We start from the raw sequence: 18293 nt of genomic DNA on the forward strand, positions 1-18293 counted from the left end.
CCATTTCTTCTGGTCTGCGAAGTGGGCATGAACACTATGAATCAAAATAAAAATATTTGAACGATCCCGGGAGAATAGGAATGTTAGTCCCGGCTCCCATTGATGCTCGAGACTTGATGCCCAACCCTATATATGACAACAGTGTATTGCTGTTTTTCGGACATCTGCTACAAAAATGTTAGTTGCACCGGTCTGAAATAATTCAGGATCATGTAGGTTCTGATATCTGCAACAATAATAGACCTCATCATGTTCCAACCTGCAAGATAAAGGAGCGCCATGATTAAAGAGAAAGACCCTAATGACAGATGAACACTATTAAACCCTAATTACGTTCTGCAGGCTCAGCGTATTTGTCTTGGTATGAGGCACTGTATGTTTAATATTTGGCTTCACGTAATGGGTGAAGGCACGTTCCAAGCTCAGGCGTTACTCACCAGAAATAAGAATAATTCAAAATCAAAATAAGTTCATTCGGCACCCGGGGGGAGCAATATTGTTTCGTCACTCGCATGTGCGACATTATTGCATTTTATGCCACTGCCAAATAAGAGCTAATATTGCTTTTGAAATGGCGAGACCTCGCTTTCATCAGTTCAGTGCAGATGCGGCCATGTGTTGGATTTTTTTAATAACTGCCTGTCAATCTGCCGGCAGGAAGCACAATGCAGTAGGCGAGGTGCAAGGTGAACCCGGCAATATCTTCTCGGGTTTCCAACCAGCCGCTCCGCAAACTTGTGCACCGCGCGGCGTTTGGCATGCACCAACAGTTGTTGGGAGATGTGATATGATCGAGGAACAAACGCTCAGATTTCCTGACACAAAATCAGCGATCAATAAAAATGTTACACACAAACAGGGCAAGAAGCAAACGGAACATCTCAAATAGCCGCTGACGGCTGCCGCGAGAGTGTCTGACTGTGAGGCTGAATCAGTGTGAACAGACGAGCAGAGGGCGAGATCTTCCACCATCTGGCCTCGCCTGCCTGTCCACCACCAGCGCATCCCTGAGTGACTCTATTAGATTTATAGAGGCAATGAGCCCCCCGCCTACGGCATGGGATTTGATGAATGTGACTCAACTCCCATCCAAGATTATAATGGGGATAATGCAAAAGAGCACCTTCTGCCTACGAGAGAGCACAGGAGCAGAAAAGTAGACAGCATTACACGACTCTTGTTGGAGATAAAACATTGTGAATTGCTGATGGGCGCTTTCTCAGGAAAGAATGACAGGATTATTCATTAAACAGGCTGGTGTGTGTCAGTCTACAATGGCAGGAAGGGTAATGTTACATTACAACAAAACTTTGGATTTGGAATGTGAACTTTAAACATTAAGGGATTACTATTGTATATTAATTTTTAAGCTACTTAAGGTCAGGTCTGTGGCATAAATTGTGAAAGTCTTGTATCGAGTACCAGTGTGAATGAACAAAATTGTAACAGGAGCATACATAGTTTTGAATATAAACTTCATGTGTTATAAATCAGTGATTCTCAACCAGTGGCTCTTAATCTTGCGCTTTTATTCTGAAGGAGATTTTTTATGCAGCGGGGTGTCGTCACTCCTATAGGTGGTGACAACGCTCTGTACTTTGGGCCTCATTCACGAAACGTTCTTATGTTTGCAATGTGTTCTTAAAGCCTTCTTACGAAGATTTTTGGCATTCACAAAACGTGTTCTTAACTCACAGTTCTTAGATCTAAGAACAAATTCCATGAACGCTCAGGAGGACTCTTACGCACAAGCACAGCTTGCACTTTCAATGTGCAATCGCCCTCATGATGGATTATGCAACCTGATCCCAAAAAATGTAGTGCAAATAAAATATCCCAACAATTATTTATCATCAAAACAACTAAAATATACTCCATGGATAAATATATATTCAAATCCCAATTCATCAAAAAAAAAAAAAAGTAGCTGGCTGGACGTGCGCTGTGCAGAGAGAGAATGTATAGGGACCATGGAGATTTATTTGCTGAAAGCCACGAATATTTGATGTCCTGCTTCAGGCTTCAGGCTTCAGTTCTGTTCTTGCAGGTGTGCAGGATCATCAGAATAACATCGCAATGAAACGTGGTGTGTCTATTGCGCACGGAGCACCCCCAGGTAACGACATGGGCTCCCAGCCACGTCTTGAGCCAGAGCACGGGGCTGCTGTATTAATTAGGCAGCGTCTAATCAAATGTAACCACAGAAAAAATACATTGTCACACACAAACTATGTATTTTGACTTTATTTTTCCATCATGATTGTGTAAATATTTTCTAGAGTTTCCGAAATGGTTTGGTTTCTGATTGATGGCCCACCTCTCGTTTCCTCCAAATCTCTTCGGTGCAGTCCAATCTTTTTTTTTAGTCTATTTTAAGTCAAAACACTTCTTTTTAACCTCTGCGGTGGTGCGTTTCTCCGTGGAAACGGCATTTATGTTTCCTGCAATGGTGCTCCATGCCGACTCGTTTTGGATGGCCTGATGACCGGTGGATACACGTGAAAATAAGGTGGTCTTGTGTTCGGTCACTCCTTGTAAAAGCACCTCTATTTCTGTAGAATTTAAGTTTTTCTTTCGTTTGTTGTCCAGCTGCTCCTCAGTCTTGCCCTTGCGCGTTGCCATCTCCACCTCCAGCTGCCTGTTGCGCACGGCACATTTTTTACCTTATATAGGAAATAATAGGCGGTGACCTATGCAAATTAGGCCTCACATGCACGGGCATCGCAGTTGGCATTCATCAACCTAAGAACACCGGTGCGAACGATTATCCCTACTTAAGAACGTGTCGTGAATGTGGCGCAGTTTCCAACCTGCGCCTTCTTAAGTACACTTCTTAAGAAGACTTTTAAGAAGATGTTCGTGAATGAGGCCCATTGTTCTTAAACTCGCTGTCATAGAAGAAGACCAACAACGTTTGCTATGTGTCAGACCTGTCCCTTGGTGAGCCTTATAAAGTGTTTGCCTGTAAGTATGTCATACTTATTATATTATAGCTGTTTAAGTGGAATGCACATCTAATTTACCTGTTTAATTACATTTTTACAAGCGGTGGGTACTGTAAGGCGGGTCAGAGGTGGTATCATGTCCTTGAGGAAGGAAGGTTTTCCTTTAGGACGTCATGAAATGCTGCAACTTCAAAATGGAGCTTTTGAAGGCCTCATCTCTCAAAGGTCGATTTCTCAAATCTGGTGATCATAAATAGGCTCTAAGGACACATATTACCATTACAACGTCATTAATAAGTCACTTAAGCACAATAGGGGCCCTGTTTAAACTTTCGAGCATGAGAAAACAGAAAAACTTTGGCCATTTTGTTCTTTGGTCTCCTGCCCAGACATGAGTTGATGCTTCTTGGCAACACCATAGCCCACTTGGGGGTAGGTCGAGGGCACTTGGACCTGCCTGGATGGCCCATCTTGATGGTGTGACTCAGCATGGCTTGACGCAACTAAACTGGGGCTTTGAAACCCAAATCGCTTGTATTTCAACACAGTTAACTCACATATATTTGCAGTTCCTTTGGGTATCGGCAGGTAGGAGCCCACGCTCCAGGCTCGTCCGTGGTAGTGCCTCTTGCAGCGGCTGCAGTCGGGCCCTGTGGTGTTGTGCTCACACTCGCAGCCCAGCTTGCCCTTGTCGAACACGCAGCTGTTGGCGTGCAAATTGCACTTGCACCTGAGACCAAGACAGAAGAACACAGAGCTGTCACGTCCGCACACAAAGAAATCAATACCAACGCTGTGCGTTTATTTCACACTTTTGATGGCAGTAAATTGAAATCCAGCTCGAGGTGTCTCAACAAAGCTTGATTATGTTCTGCTTTGGGAGGGAAATAAGAAAAAGAAAAAAACAAGCCCTCATTTGTCACCGCCTCTGAGGCAAATAGTCCGCTTTTTCCGCGCTGAGAGCTAAATGAAAGGCTCTCTTTGCTAAAGCGCCGTGAAACAGGAATCTGATTGAGTGCCGATAGCTTCAAGATAAGCTTGGCTCTCCTTTCCCTGTTTTGCCAGGAGGTTAAAAAGAGATACAGAACCAGTCAGAAAATGGGTGACCATTCACTTGATTTGACACTCGACCCCTCCCCAGAGCACACACACACACACACACATATCACTAATCATTTGCATGGCGGTTTTGTTTGTACAAAGTGCTTCTCATCACTCATTCATTCCTCACATGGTTTGTGACCAGAGTCGGGTATGTGATGCCGCCACGCCAGAGAACACGAGACAGAGAAATGACAGCGCTGATCCAAAATACATCCATCCTAATTGACTTCCTGACCTTGCGGTGACATCTCACATTAATGATAGATCACTGAGGGGAAAGGGAAACTATACCCCGCAGCAGGAGATGGGCAGTAAATGAGCAGCAACAATACGCAACACATACAGTGCTGTTCAAAAGTATTGGAACAGTCAGGCCAATTCCTTTACTTTTGCTGTAGACTGGCAACATTTGGGTTAGACAAGAAACGATGAATATGAGAGCAGAGAGCAAGCTTTTATCTCCAGGTATTTACATATGGATCAGTTGCACAGCTTAGAATATAGCAACTTTTGTTGCCCAGGTGTGTCCTATTACATCACTTATTCAATCAATCAATAGCATGTTGGTCAATGTCTACGCTCACTTTCAGATTGGGTAGGATAGGTTTTGGCTGTGCAAACTCCTTTTAGAGGTGAAAACAACATGAAACCAGAAACGTGTCTATGGGTGAAAAACAAACATGAACATGAGAGCAGATGGAAAATCAGTCAGAAGAATTGCACAAACATTGCTCATAGCCACTACAACCATTTGGAATGTCCTGTAGAAGAAAGAAATCACTTGTGTACTAAGCAACAAACGTGCAACAGGAAGAACAAGGAAATCATCAGCTGTTGATTGTCAGAGCTGTAGAGGCTAAAACAACTGTTGACATCAGCAACAACTCGCAGAGGGCAGTTCATAGAGTACGTCATTAACAAAAGTACAATGGAAGAGCCATGTGGATGCTTTTTTATTCTAGTCTGTTACAAAGTTAAATTTAAATGGTGGATGGTTAGAGCTGTATACTTGCTCACATGAACTTTATTGTATAGTATTCAGCAGCAAGTACAAAGATCGTTACACACACTATCCGACCTGACTTTCTGTTATTATTCTCCCTTAAACCGTTACCCCTGCAACCTGTGTAAGTTAAGGAACCTTGACATTACATTACATTCATACTTTGCTCCGACTTATTTCTTGAATATTCATCTTCTTTATCAAAGTTCTGGCACTTGCGACTTCTTTTGGCATCTTGGTGGCTTATTTTGCAGCCGTAACAAAAAAAGCACACAAATGCCTCAGAAATACGCAGTGCGCTTGAACTCCTCATGAACGCTTGGCGCACACTGCATATTAAAAGGAAGAAAGGAAACAAAAGCTAGTTTATTCATCGTTCTACGTGCGTTCTCGGAACAAAAAAAACATTCACACACACACAAAAAGGATTCCCTGGCAGGAATCTGTTTATAGTGTCCCAACTCTAAAAAGTGAGATTTGGACACTCTTATAATTATGTAAGTTTGACTCCTTCAGGCATGCACAAACGCAGCTCACTATTATTAACTACACACACACACACACACACACACAAAAGGGCGTGTTCCCAGTAGGACTTACTAAAAGCATTTTTAAACTGTATAAATTCCAACATCAACGCTAACACACATTCAATACACTATTGTGTCACCTCTAAAATATATTTAAAGATGGGGAAAAATACTGTAAGCCGTAAAGATGAATCTAAAAGGGCACTTTTGAAGCCATACAAACTCCATCATGTTGATATCAGACCACGTATTTATTCCACCTTCCACCGTTCATTTCCACACAGTCCCTAACTTTTTAATCAATGAAAACTCCCCTTTGCGCCATGAAATTAATGACTGGGTGTCGCCCTTCTGCCACGCAGACAGCAGCGGCTCCCTGAAGTCAGCAGCGATGAGATTTGACCTTCCACTTAATTAAAAACCAGCAAAATCTGGATCATCTGGCCTGAATGGCGCGGGCAGGGGATGTGGAGTCTAGAGGGACGGAGGGAGGAAAGGAGGGGAGGGAGGGATCGCTGGGACATGGATGCTTTTGCCGCTGGCACTGTCATTTAAAAATCAAGAGGGTTTTTTTTTGCTATTCCCAATACGAGACATGAGAGCTTGTGCAGCCCTTTGGTTACAAAAACATTTTATATAGTTAAGGTGACTTTTCATCCACTCAGCCCAAAGGCTTTGCTATTCCCAATATTCAAACATTGAGCACCGTTAAGAGATATCATTTAGCTTTAGCTTAGCTATTTGTTGTTGTAGTTATGGCAACATAAATGTAAACAGGTTTTATTTTTGTTGCCTGACAAACAGCCTCACAACGGGGTTATACGGCGAAAGTGGCTAAAAAAAAAACAGGCTTTGTGCTCAAAATGCAACTCGACAAAACCTAACATCCGCAATCAGACTTACAGTAAGTGGTCCTGCGACAGTGGTTATCAACTTACTTTGTCAAGTCTGGTTTTCGACTTTGTGCTAAGCGCGCATTCACATGAAAGGGGGTGTTTGACGGCATATTATTGTACTTCTGCTGATAAGTGAAGCGATCCCAGTCAGAGTATTTTACAAAAAAATAGTATGTAATTATTATGGAGCATTATGAGAGATTATGACTGCTAAAAGCCAATAGAGCACGGAAGGACCACTGACAGAATGATGCTGAGCATGTAATGGGCAAGTTAACACTGATTTATTACACAAACTATACCCAAACTATCCATACATTTTCTATACCGCTTCTCCTCATTAGGGTCGGGCAACCCTGGACTGGTCGCCAGCCAATCGCAAACAACTATTCACACTCACATTCATAGTCGCCAATCAACCTGCATGTTTCTGGAATGTGGGAGGAAACCGGAGTAAACCCACGCACGGTGAGAACATGCAAACTCCACACAGAAATGCCCTAGGGAGATTCGAACCCAGGTCTTCCCGATCTCCTGACTGTGACTGTGTGGCCAACATGCTAGCCACTAGGCCTCCGTGCGTGGTATACCTTACTAGTCTTTTCATTTCAACATTTTAACACTTATCCATTTGGAAAATAAATAAATTGTAGTAAAAACTTCCATCCATCCATTTTTTATACCGCTTCTCCTCTTTAGGGTCATGGGGGCATGCTGGAGTCTATCCCAGCTGACTTTAGGCGACAGGCAGGGTACACCCTGGACTGGTCGCCAGCCAATCGCAGGGCACATATAGACAAACAACCATTAACACTCACATTCATACCTATGGACAATTTAGAGTCTCCAATTAACCTAACATGCATGTTTTTGGAATGTGGGAGGAAACCGGAGTACCCGGAGAAAACCCACGCACAGGGAGAACATGCAAACTCCACACAGAGATGCCCAAGGGAGAATTGAACCCAGGTCTTCCCGATCTCCAGGCTGTTACTGAGTTGGCCAACATGCTAACCACTAAAAATACAAAAACTTATTTTTTTCTTGTTGCATCTCATTGTGACCACTAGTTGGCAGTGTTGACGTGAGTACTCACGTAAGGACTGCGGTGGTTTACATCTGCTAATGTTGGCCTAATTAGCAATATTTCATATTGCATTTTATTCCTGGTGCTCATGTGAGCATATCTAGTGTATTCCCTCATCTGAAAGTCGATCTCGCTTATAGATGGATAATCAGTGGATGCTCTTGTTTTAATTCTTTCTCCATGTCCCCTAAGGGAACCTCGTAGGTTGTCAATAAATGGTGACGCCAACTCCAAATTAGTTAAACAGTGAAACAGTGGCACTTTCATAGCTGATTTCAAGCTGAAAGCCTGGACATAACCCGGTCCCGACACGGTTTTGAGTTTAGCCTAAGTTACCATGGTGAATGAGCTGCTTTAAAAAAGAGCTACCTTTGCTCAACACGTAAGTCCGGCTTTCAAGTCAACGCAGCTCGTTAACCCACTAAGCTCGGTTCGCCGTATACCCCCAACATCTCATGCCTCACAAATAGATGAACTCTATCAAGTAGAAACCTTCAATGATGGATCATTTTCATCACAGTTTTCATCAAAAACTTTTTTTTCCCTGACAAAACAAGAGTCGATAACTAATCAGAACAAATACACGTCGACAAAAACGATGGCAAAAAGAACACATTTCACATATGAAGAATAAGATGGTGTGTCAACCGTGTGGAGAGATTATCATCGCAAAAAACACAACTAACTCGAAGCAAAATCTACAAGTGAATCAGCCCATCTGCAGGCACGGATGTGAAAAAAAATGACAATTTGCATAATAATTGTCTTATTCAAAGTGTTATTATTAGGAGAGACCGCACCTCGCCCGGACATGGGATACCAGGCTCTCACCCGTGAGGCCCGGCCGGGCTCAGCCCGAACAAGCCACACGGGATCTCCTCCTCGTAGACCCACCACCTGCGGGGGCAAGCATAAGGGTCCGGTGCATTGCGCTTTGGGCGACCTGGTCTTCGGAGGCCAAATCTGGTTCTTGCGACATGGAATGTCACTTCTCTGGCTGGGAAGGAGCCCGAACTTGTGAGAGAGGTTGAGACATTCCAACTAGATATAGTCGGACTCACCTTGACACACAGTTTGGGTTCTGAATCCAAACTCCCCGAGAGGGGGTGGACCTTGTTCTACTCTGGAGTTGCTGCAGGGGAGAGGCGGCGAGCTAGTGTGGGGTTATTAATAGCCCCCCGGCTCGGTGCCTCTGTGTTGGAGTCATCCCCGGTGAACAAGAGGGTCAGTTCCTTACACCTCCGGATTGGGGAAGGGGTCCTGACTGTCATTTGTGTGTATGCGCCGAACGGCAGTTCAGAGTACCCAGCCTTCCTGGAGTCCATCAGAGGGGTGCTGGAGAGCACCCCAACTGGTGACTCTGTCGTTTTGCTGGGAGACTTCAACTTCCCATGTGGGCAATGACAGTGTGAACTGGAGGGGCGTGATTGGGAGGAACGGCCTCCCCGATATGAACTCGTGCGGTGTGATGTTGTTGGACTACACAGTTTCTCCATCACAAACACCATGTTCGAACATAAGGATGTCCATAAGTGCACATGGCACCAGGACACCCTTGGCCGCAGGTCTATGATCGACTCTGTAGTCGTATCATCAGACCTGCGTCCGCATGTTCTGGACACGCGCGTAAAGAGAGGGGCTGAGCTGTCAACTGATCACCACCTGATTAGTGATTAGTGATTAGTTGGATTAGATGGCGGGGGAGGATGCCGGACAGACCCGGGAGACCCAAACGTGTAGTGAGGGTGTGCTGGGAACGTTTGGCAGAGTCTCCTGTTTGTCGAGTGTTCAGCTCTCACCTCCGGCAGAGCTTCGCCTGCATCCCGGGGGAGGACGAGGATATTGAGTCCGAATGGGCTCTATTCCATGCCTCCATTGCTGGGGCAGCCGATCGGAGCTGTGGCCGCAAGGTGGCCGGTGCCAGTCGTGGCGGCAAGCCCCGAACCCGATGGAGGACACCAGAGGTCAGGGCTGCCATCAAGCTGAAGAAGGAGTCCTTATCGAGCATGGATGGCTTGTGGGACTCCTGAAGCAGCTGACAGGTACCGGCAGGCCAGGCGGCTTGCGGCTTCGGCGGTGGTCGAGGCAAAAACTTGGGTGTGGGAGGAGTTCGGTGAGGCCATGGAACACGACTTTCGGTCGGCCTCGAAGAGGTTCTGGCAAAACGTCCGGCGCCTCAGAAAGGGGAAGCAGTTCCGGGTCCACACTGTTTACAGTGGGGACGGGTGCCTGCTGACCTTGACTGAGGATATAGTTGGGCGGTGAAAGGAATACTTTGAGGCCCTTCTCAATCCCACTGACATACCTTCCATAGAGGAAGCAGAGGCTGAGGACACAAACGCGGACAGTTCCATTACCGTGGCTGAGGTATCTGGGGTAGTCAAAACGCTCCCGAGTGGCAAAGCTCCGGGGGTGGACAAGTTTGGCCCTGAATTCCTCAAGGCTCTGGATGTTGCGGGACTGTCTTGGCTGTCACGTCTCTTCAACATTGCATGGAAGTTGGGAACAGTACCTCTGGATTAGCAGACTGGGGTGGTGGTCCCCCTTTTCAAGAAGGGTGACCGGAGAGTGTGTTCCAACTGTAGGGGGATCACACTCCTCAGCCTCCCTGGGAAAGTCTATTCCAGGGTGCTGGAGAGAAGGGTATGACTGTTAATCGAACCTCGGCTACAGTAGGTGCAATGTGGTTTTCGTCCTGGTCGCGGAACACTGGACCAGCTCTACACACTTGCAAGGGAACTGGAGGGTACTTGGGAGTTTGCCCAACCGGTCTCCATGTGCTTTGTGTACCTGGAAAAGGCATTCGACCGTGTCCCTCGCGGTGTCCTGTGGGGGGTGCTCCGGGAGTATGGGATTGGTGGCGTGCTACTACGTGCCATTCAGTCCTTGTACAACCGGAGCCGGAGCCTGGTTCACATTGCCAGCAGTAAGTCAACCCTGTTTCCGGTGAACGTTGGCCTCCGCCAAGGCTGCCCTTTGTCACCGATTCTGTTCATAATTTTCATGGACAGAATTTCTAGGCGCAGCCAAGGTGTCGAGGGAGTCCAGTTCAGGGGCCTTAGGATCTCATCTCTGCTATTTGCAGACGATGTGGTCCTGATGGCTTCATCGGGCTGTGACCTGCAGCATTTACTGGGACGGTTTGCATCTGAGTGTGAAGCTCCTGGGATGAGACTCAGCACCTCCAAATCTGAGGCCATGGTCCTCAGTCGGAAAAGGGTGGATTGCTCCCTCCGGGTTGGGAATGAGGTCCTGCCCCAGGTGGAGGATTCAAGTATCTCGGGGTCTTGTTCACGAGTGAGGGAAGGTTGGAGCGTGAGGTCGATAGGCGGATCGGCGCAGCGTCTGCAGTAATGCGGTCGCTGTACCAGACTGTCGTGGTGAAGAGATAGCTGAATCGGAAGGCAAAGCTCTCAATTTACCGTTCGATCTATGTTCCCACCCTTACCTATGGTCACGAGCTTTGGGTCGTGACCGAAAGAACGAGATCGCGGATACAAGCGGCTGAAACGAGTTTTCTTCACAGGGTAGCAGGACTAACCCTAAGAGATAGGGTGAGGAGCTGGGTTATCCGGGAGGAGCTCAGAGTAGAGCCGCTGCTCCTTCACAACGAGAGGAGCCAGCTGAGGTGGCTTGGGCATCTACTCCAGATGCCTCCCGGACGCCTCCCTGGTGAGGTGTTTTGGGCATGCCCAGCCGGGAGAAGGCTCCGGGGAAGGCCTAGGACACCCTGGAGGGATTATGTCTCACAGCTGGCCTGGGAACGCCTTGGTGTCCTCCCGGTGGAGCTGGAGGAGGTGGTCGGGGACCGGGAAGTCTGGGCTTCCCTACTAAGACTGCTGCCCCTGCGACCCGGACCCGGGAAAATGGAATGGAATGGAATGCAGAAAACAATTTGAAATGCATATACAGTCGTCCCTCGCAATATTGCGGTTCGATTATTTCTCCCTTGCTATATTGCGTTTTTTTCACAAATTAATCAATTAATTAATGATCATTGTTTTGTGATAGACTGTGGTCTATTATTCATCAAAACATATTGACATGCAAGTGATATGTAGTATTCTGGTCACTAGACAGCAGTCATGTTGCATGGGTGAGACATCCATCCTTATTACATTACCCTACCTTGCACTCAATGTGGCCAGCATGGATGACAATGGGTGATGTAGGTGACGTAGACACAAATGCAGTTGACAATGGTAGCCCAAGCAACAAGCAAGTGGTTAGCATTGCTGAGCCATGTGGCATGACACCGAAGTTCAGTCGGGTGACTCAGAACCCAACCCTGATTCTTTTGATGAGTGGCTGCCGTCTGGATCGGTCAGCAGCAGGGATTCATCCCCACATCCAGCAGACCCCACAGTCACTCTTGAATTTGCGTCTCTGTAGAAAAAGCTTGTTTTCGGTGGGTTTTTTTTAATCAAAATCAAGTGTTTTTGCTGAAAGTAACCTATGTGCCACCAATATCTAAAGACCCAAAAAGGCTAGAAACAAACTTTTTTCTGATGTAGTCAGTTAATGTAGTCCTAAAACAAAATTTTGTGGGTCTTGAAAGTTCAGCGAAAATGGCCAAAAACTCCTAGCTGGCAGTCAATGAGTTAAGTTTAGAAAAAATAAATTTGAGGCGAACTGGTTAGCTCGCTACCTTTTTAGTTCGCTAGCTTGCTAGCTAGTGGCTGTCTAGAGTCCCTGTAGAATAATAGTTGTGCAATCTGGTGAAACAATGAAATAATAGGAGTGTAATGCTGACTATAGGGGTGTTACTTCATGTCTACAGGGCTATACTTCCGATGAATGAAAGAGATAAATGACCATTTAAGGTTACGTTTACCTATATTGAAGACGTGATCCTTGACGTGAATGAAAACAGGAAGGTGGTGGTGGTTGATGTTGTTGCCACTTTGTGTCTTTGGGAACGTCTTCAGTGAAAATAACAGTAATCCTAAATGTTAAATTTATCCCTTCCATTCTTTGTCATATAGATGCATTTAGAATTGTTTCATACATGTAAAAGTGTAATTGTAAAACTATTTAAAAAAAAACAATTAAAATATATAAAAATTTTGATAACATTTTCGAGACACCTGCTGATGACATCATAGACGACCTGACGGTTTTGGTTGCCATTTTGTTGAGCTAGTTAATAGTATTCTAACAAGAAAGGCCATTTTGTGATAAAAAAACAAAACAAAAAAACATTAAGAACACAGTTGGACTCATGCAGTCTATTAACAACGTGACAAGATGCGTTCTATATTGTATGCTAACCGGAGAATGCATGCAAATAATCATATTATTATTCATATGATATTATTATTTAACATCTGAAAACAAATCTGAAGTAAAATATAACAACTATTATTATCTACTTTATATTTTAGAAATTTACTCTAATTTTAGTTGACTAAAATGTTACATTTAGTCAGGTTAAACTACACTATAACAAAATCAATTTAGATGAATTTAGATGAATCAATTTAGGATGACTAAAACAATTTTTTTTTTGTCCAAAACAAACTAAATTAACTGGTAGAAACATAACAAAATATATTTTTTTAGCATTTAAATATAAAAATGAACATTTCTGACAAGGCACATTTTTTTGCAAGGAGGGTGATGGTGAAGGATTTGGCTGAACACGGTTGTCGTGCCGCCCGTGTGTCGTATTTCCGTGAAACAAATCTTACATATTGCAAAGTCCTTATCCAGCTTTGTCCCACCCACACCATAAATGCCAAAGTGAGTCCACACGTTCGAATCTTAATCTATTCTTTCTGTTGAACGTGACGCTGTTGTGTGCGTTTTCTTCTTCGGTGACTTCCGCCCAATTTCCTACCACCTGGAAATGTAAAATGGTGAAAAAAGTTTATGATGGATGTATTTTAATAGTAATAAAAATTAAATATTGCGACAGTTCACCATGTCGATATTTCATGTTCTTGTTTGCTTTGTGCATGATTTTATATGTTTAAAAATGTACCAGATTTGTGAATTGTAATATTTGTGGTTTAGTGAATGACAGGTTTGTGTGTGGTCCCTATAACCAACTTTTCACGTTGCAGCTAATCAAATTTTAAAGCCTTATTTGTCTTTTTAGCGCTTCTGTCAATGTAAAGTCCTTGTCTTTTTTTTTTCCTTGAAAGATTGATGTACATAAGACAAAAGTGTACGGAAAGCAGCCTCCCTTGACGCAGCTCCTCCTCACCGATTCTCTCTCAAGCCGGCCATGGTCAGATGCGGTAATGTGTCTCCATGCTGTATAAATGCATACTGAGAACTCTGGAAAACTTTTCCCTGACATGACACTCGGAAAAGCCTCACATGTCCTGAGAAGTGATACATCTGACAGATGAAATACTGCGTAGGGAGGAGGTGAGATGGGCAGGAAGGATCGAGGCTGGGCGAGGGAAAATTTGGCCTTGCTGAAAGTTAGAAAGAAACTTGATGACGCTCCCTTTTGCAAGGAAAGGCTGACTTTTTTGGAGGGGAAGTAGCAAAGCAGTCTTTCAGGTGTGTCCTAGTTGCTACTTTGAAATTGTAATTTTTTATTTAAAAAAAAAGCTGAATAGCTTATCCCAAACAGGAATTTTTTCTTTACACACATCCTGGGGACGTGTACAGTAGAGTACCTCCCCACATGCATGTAAACAGGTTCCAAAATGTTGTACGCCACGGAGAACTTTCATTTCAAAGTTGGTATGTTTATCAACTTGGTGTAGAGTGACGTCATAGGAAGAACAACGCAAATTAAAAACGGTGGCTTACATTGAAACAACAAAAGTGTATTCCAGGGTGCTGGAGATAAGGGTACGACCGTTAGTCGAACATTGGCTACAGGAGGTGCAGTGTGGTTTTCGTTTCGGTCCCGGAACACTGGACCAACTCTATGGGATTGGTGGCGCACTACTACGTGTCATTCAGTCCTTGTACAACCGGAGCAGGAGCCTAGTTCGCATTGCCAGCAGTAAGTCGAGCCTGGTTCCGGTGAACGTTGGCCTCCGCCAAGGCTACCCTTTGTCACCGATTCTGTTCGTAATTTTCATCGACAGAATTCCTAGGCACAGGCAAAGCATCGAGGGAGTCCAGTTCGGAGGCCTTAGGATCTCGTCTCTGTTACTTGCAGACAATGTGGTCCTGATGGCCTCATCGGGCGGTGACCTTTAGCGTTTACTGTGGAGGTTTGCAGCTGGGTGTGAAGCTTCTGGGATGAGACTCAGCACCTCCAACTCCGAGTCCATGGTTCCCAGTTGGAAATGGGTGAATTGCACTCTCCGGGTTGGGAATGAGGTCCTGCCCCAGGTAGAGAAGTTCAAGTATCTCGGGGTCTTGTTCACGAGTGAGGGAAGGTTGGAGTGTGAGGTCGATAGGCGGATCGGTGCAGCGTCTGCAGTAATGTGGTCGCTGTACCGGACTGTCGCGGTGAAGAGAGAGCTGAGCCGGAAGGCAAAGCTCTCAATTTACCGGTCGACCAATTTCCCACCCTCACCTATGGTAAGGTCGTGACCGAAAAAATGACATCGCTGATACAAGCAGCTGAAATGAGTTTCCTCTGTAGGGTGGCAGGACTCACCCGAAGAGATAGGGTGAGGAGCTCAGTCATCTAGGAGGAGCTCAGTGTAGAGCAGCTGCTCCTTCACATATAGAGGAGGCAGTTGAGGTGGCTTGGGCATCTAGTACGGATGCCTCCCATATGCCTCTCTGGTGAGGTGTTCCAGGAATGCCCAGCTGGGAACGCCTTGGTGTCTTCCCGGTGGAGCTGGAGGAGGTGACCGGGGACCGGAAAATCTGGGCTTCTCTACTGAGACTACTGCCCCCTCGACCCGGACCCGGATAAGCGGAGGAATAATGAAATAATAATGAATAATGAAGATGAAATTACAAATACAATATTAGGCCAACAAAACAGGTGAAGTGAAGTTTTTTTTAATTCTTGTTTTTGTTTATTATATTAGTTTTTCGTACACTGTCTCGGTTTTTGTACGCTACACATTGTGTTATAATTTGGTTTTCGGGAAATTTTTGCCCAAATTTTGTTTCAGTTTTCGTACAATGTCACGGTTTGCGTATGATTTGGTTTTGATTAGATTTTCGCCAAAATTTTGTTATGGTTGTCATACATGTCGCAGTTTTTGTATGCGCGAGTTTTTGTATGATTTGTTTTTTCCTGGAATTGTTTTCCAAATTTTTTTTCGGTTTCCGTACAATGTTTTCATTTTTGTGCGTCTCAGTTTTCATATGATTCAGTTTTCATCAAATGTTTGCCAAACTATTGTTACGAATTTCATACACTTTTTGTACGCCCTAGCTTTTGTATGATTCGGTGTTTGTACAATATTGCACATTGTGAACTAGTCCATTTGTCCTGTAGTGTATCTTTTCATGATAGAGAAACATGGTCGAGCAAACTGATTCATTTATTGTAGACCTGTATGCCCTGAAATTTGCTGGGGACATAATAAGCAAGAACAAACCAAACTGTGTAAAAGTAACAGACACTTTTCCTGTCTCAGTAAGTTTTTACCGCAACATTATCAGGATATGTTCTTCAGAGTTTGACATTAAAACATCTTTCATTTAAATTATCTTTAGTCCTTTTATAACTTTTGAAATCAGAATCTGAGGAGTATCACAATCTGACTATGTGAAATGAGGTGGACTACTGTTTCTGCTGTCTGGTTGTTTACTCTAAGCTGGGACAACAGAATGTTTTCATTTAAGTGTGAGTCATGAAAGACATTTTCATATCTAAGAACATTAAAAATATGATTTCTGTTGTAAATTTTGAAAACATTTCTGAATTTTTTCCAATGTATGTTTCTCCATTTTTCAAATGTTTTATCACAAAATGACCTCGTTGGCTTAAGCTATTTTATTTTCACCTTCTTTATCAAAAGGCTGCCACTTGCAACTTTCTTTGGCTCCATTATGGGTTACTGAATTCAAGAAATAGCAAAACACAAAGGTGGTGTCCGTGTTCATCTTCCAGCAACATCCTGTTTTTGGCAAAAATCACATCTTTAATGAAGGTAAAAGTAACCTTATATGTTCATTTATCCCTTTCATTCATCATTTACCTGCACAATAAGTTGTTCTGCATGTCAAACTATAATTGTAAAACTATAAAAACATGTTTTGTCTTCAGATTTTTGGCTTTCTGGAACAGATTGATTGGATTTACACTATTTATTGTATGGAAAAATGTATTTGGTTAGCGTATGTTTCGGTTAGAGTCGGACCTTCTTCATGACAATAACCACTAAGAAAATAAACACAACATACTTCTTTAGACAGCAAACTAGCCAAGACAGAATCGACAGCATCTCTGCTGGTTGCAACCAAGTATTGCATTACATTTTGCCTCAGTGGCTCCAAGGCACGATCAACAGTAGTATTATGCCTACCTTGAATGGCCACAGTTTGACCCTAGAGTGGATTAGTTCCATTTGTATGGTTTCCTATATAAAACTGTTTTGTCATTTTTTTGCGGGCTCAGCTGCAATATAAATGTGCAAAAGGCATTTCATTTATTACTACAAGAACATTATTCTACACTGTAATATTTGCAGCTAAATAAGATAAGAAAGAGAGGTGTGTGTGTGTGTGTGTGTGTGTGTGTGTGTGTGTGATTGGGGGACTTGAGGTCACAGCCTTGCCTTTTCCTAAAAAAAAGAAAAAGTGTTTTAGAATAGCAATTGAGTTGCCTCCTCAACGCGTGTCATGTGGGTAGGGTCACCGTGCCCCCTCCCACAGTTACAGTACATGACAGAGGAGCTCGCGAGGTCATGATGCACAGCGCTTTTGCAAGGCACTCTATATGAGCAGCATTTGTGATCTGAACGAGCTTTTTGCTTAGTTGTACAGTTAAAGTTGGTGAAGGAAGATGTGCTGAATACAAGTATGCAAAGGATTCAATGTTTGCTGGAATATGAAAAAATAGGCAGGAAATAATTTGATTATTATTAATTTGAGCTGTAAAGTGTCATAAAACCTTCATTAACTGTGCAGGCTGTGTTTTAAGTGACCTTTTTAACTAAAAAGAACAGTACAATAAAACAAAAATAAAGTAAAACTGAAACAAATGAAGGATTTGCTATCATCTTGTGGCGTTTTGTAGGTATTGCTGGATTCATTATTCCTGTCAAATTAATCTGTGTATGTAACTGGCATTTTTTAAAATTATTTTATGATGATGATGCACGATATTGGGTCCACGAGAACGAGACGAGACTTAACATGAATTATAAGAAAAGTACAATGAAAAAATATGACTGGAAAAAAAGACACAAAGGTCACAAAACAATGCAGGTGTATTTTGAAATATTGTCCCACAAATTAACACTGAAAGATATTCTTGTCAATATTTTTTGAGACTAAATAAACCATAATTATGATAATGTACTGTATAATAATAATAATAATAATAATAATAATAATATTACAGCTCACTGTTTTTCTCATTTTCTCTTTCTACTTGTCTTTGTCTATTCACGTCAGGGCTGTCCAAAAATAAAATAAAAAGAACATACATACATTATACATTTACATTTAAAGACAAATCCTTGTGGTTTTTTTTGTTATTAGTGTCAATTAGTGTCAGTTTTTCTAGTTACATGATGCCTTTTTGCTCTATTTTCTACTTTTGCTGGGCTTTTGTTTATTTTATTTCTGTAATTAGCCACGTTCCACAGATGGCCCCTCATTTTGGACACCCATGCATGGTTTACC

At 43.5% G+C, this 18293-nt stretch overlaps 1 protein-coding gene across 3 annotated transcripts in view; it reads right to left on the reverse strand.

Annotated features, from left to right (window-relative positions):
* The window catches only part of LOC129177034 (netrin-G1-like), a 120673-nt gene that overhangs the window by 24997 nt on the left and 77383 nt on the right, over positions 1 to 18293 (reverse strand). For all 3 annotated transcript variants that reach the window (XM_054767724.1, XM_054767725.1, XM_054767723.1), the window contains exon 4: positions 3503 to 3675. In XM_054767724.1, the coding sequence (XP_054623699.1) occupies positions 3503 to 3675 (173 nt within the window). The remainder of the gene's footprint in view (positions 1 to 3502; positions 3676 to 18293) is intronic.

Source organism: Dunckerocampus dactyliophorus, chromosome 2 (genome assembly GCF_027744805.1).
Source record: "Dunckerocampus dactyliophorus isolate RoL2022-P2 chromosome 2, RoL_Ddac_1.1, whole genome shotgun sequence".
NCBI classification, from domain to species: Eukaryota; Metazoa; Chordata; class Actinopteri; order Syngnathiformes; family Syngnathidae; genus Dunckerocampus; species Dunckerocampus dactyliophorus.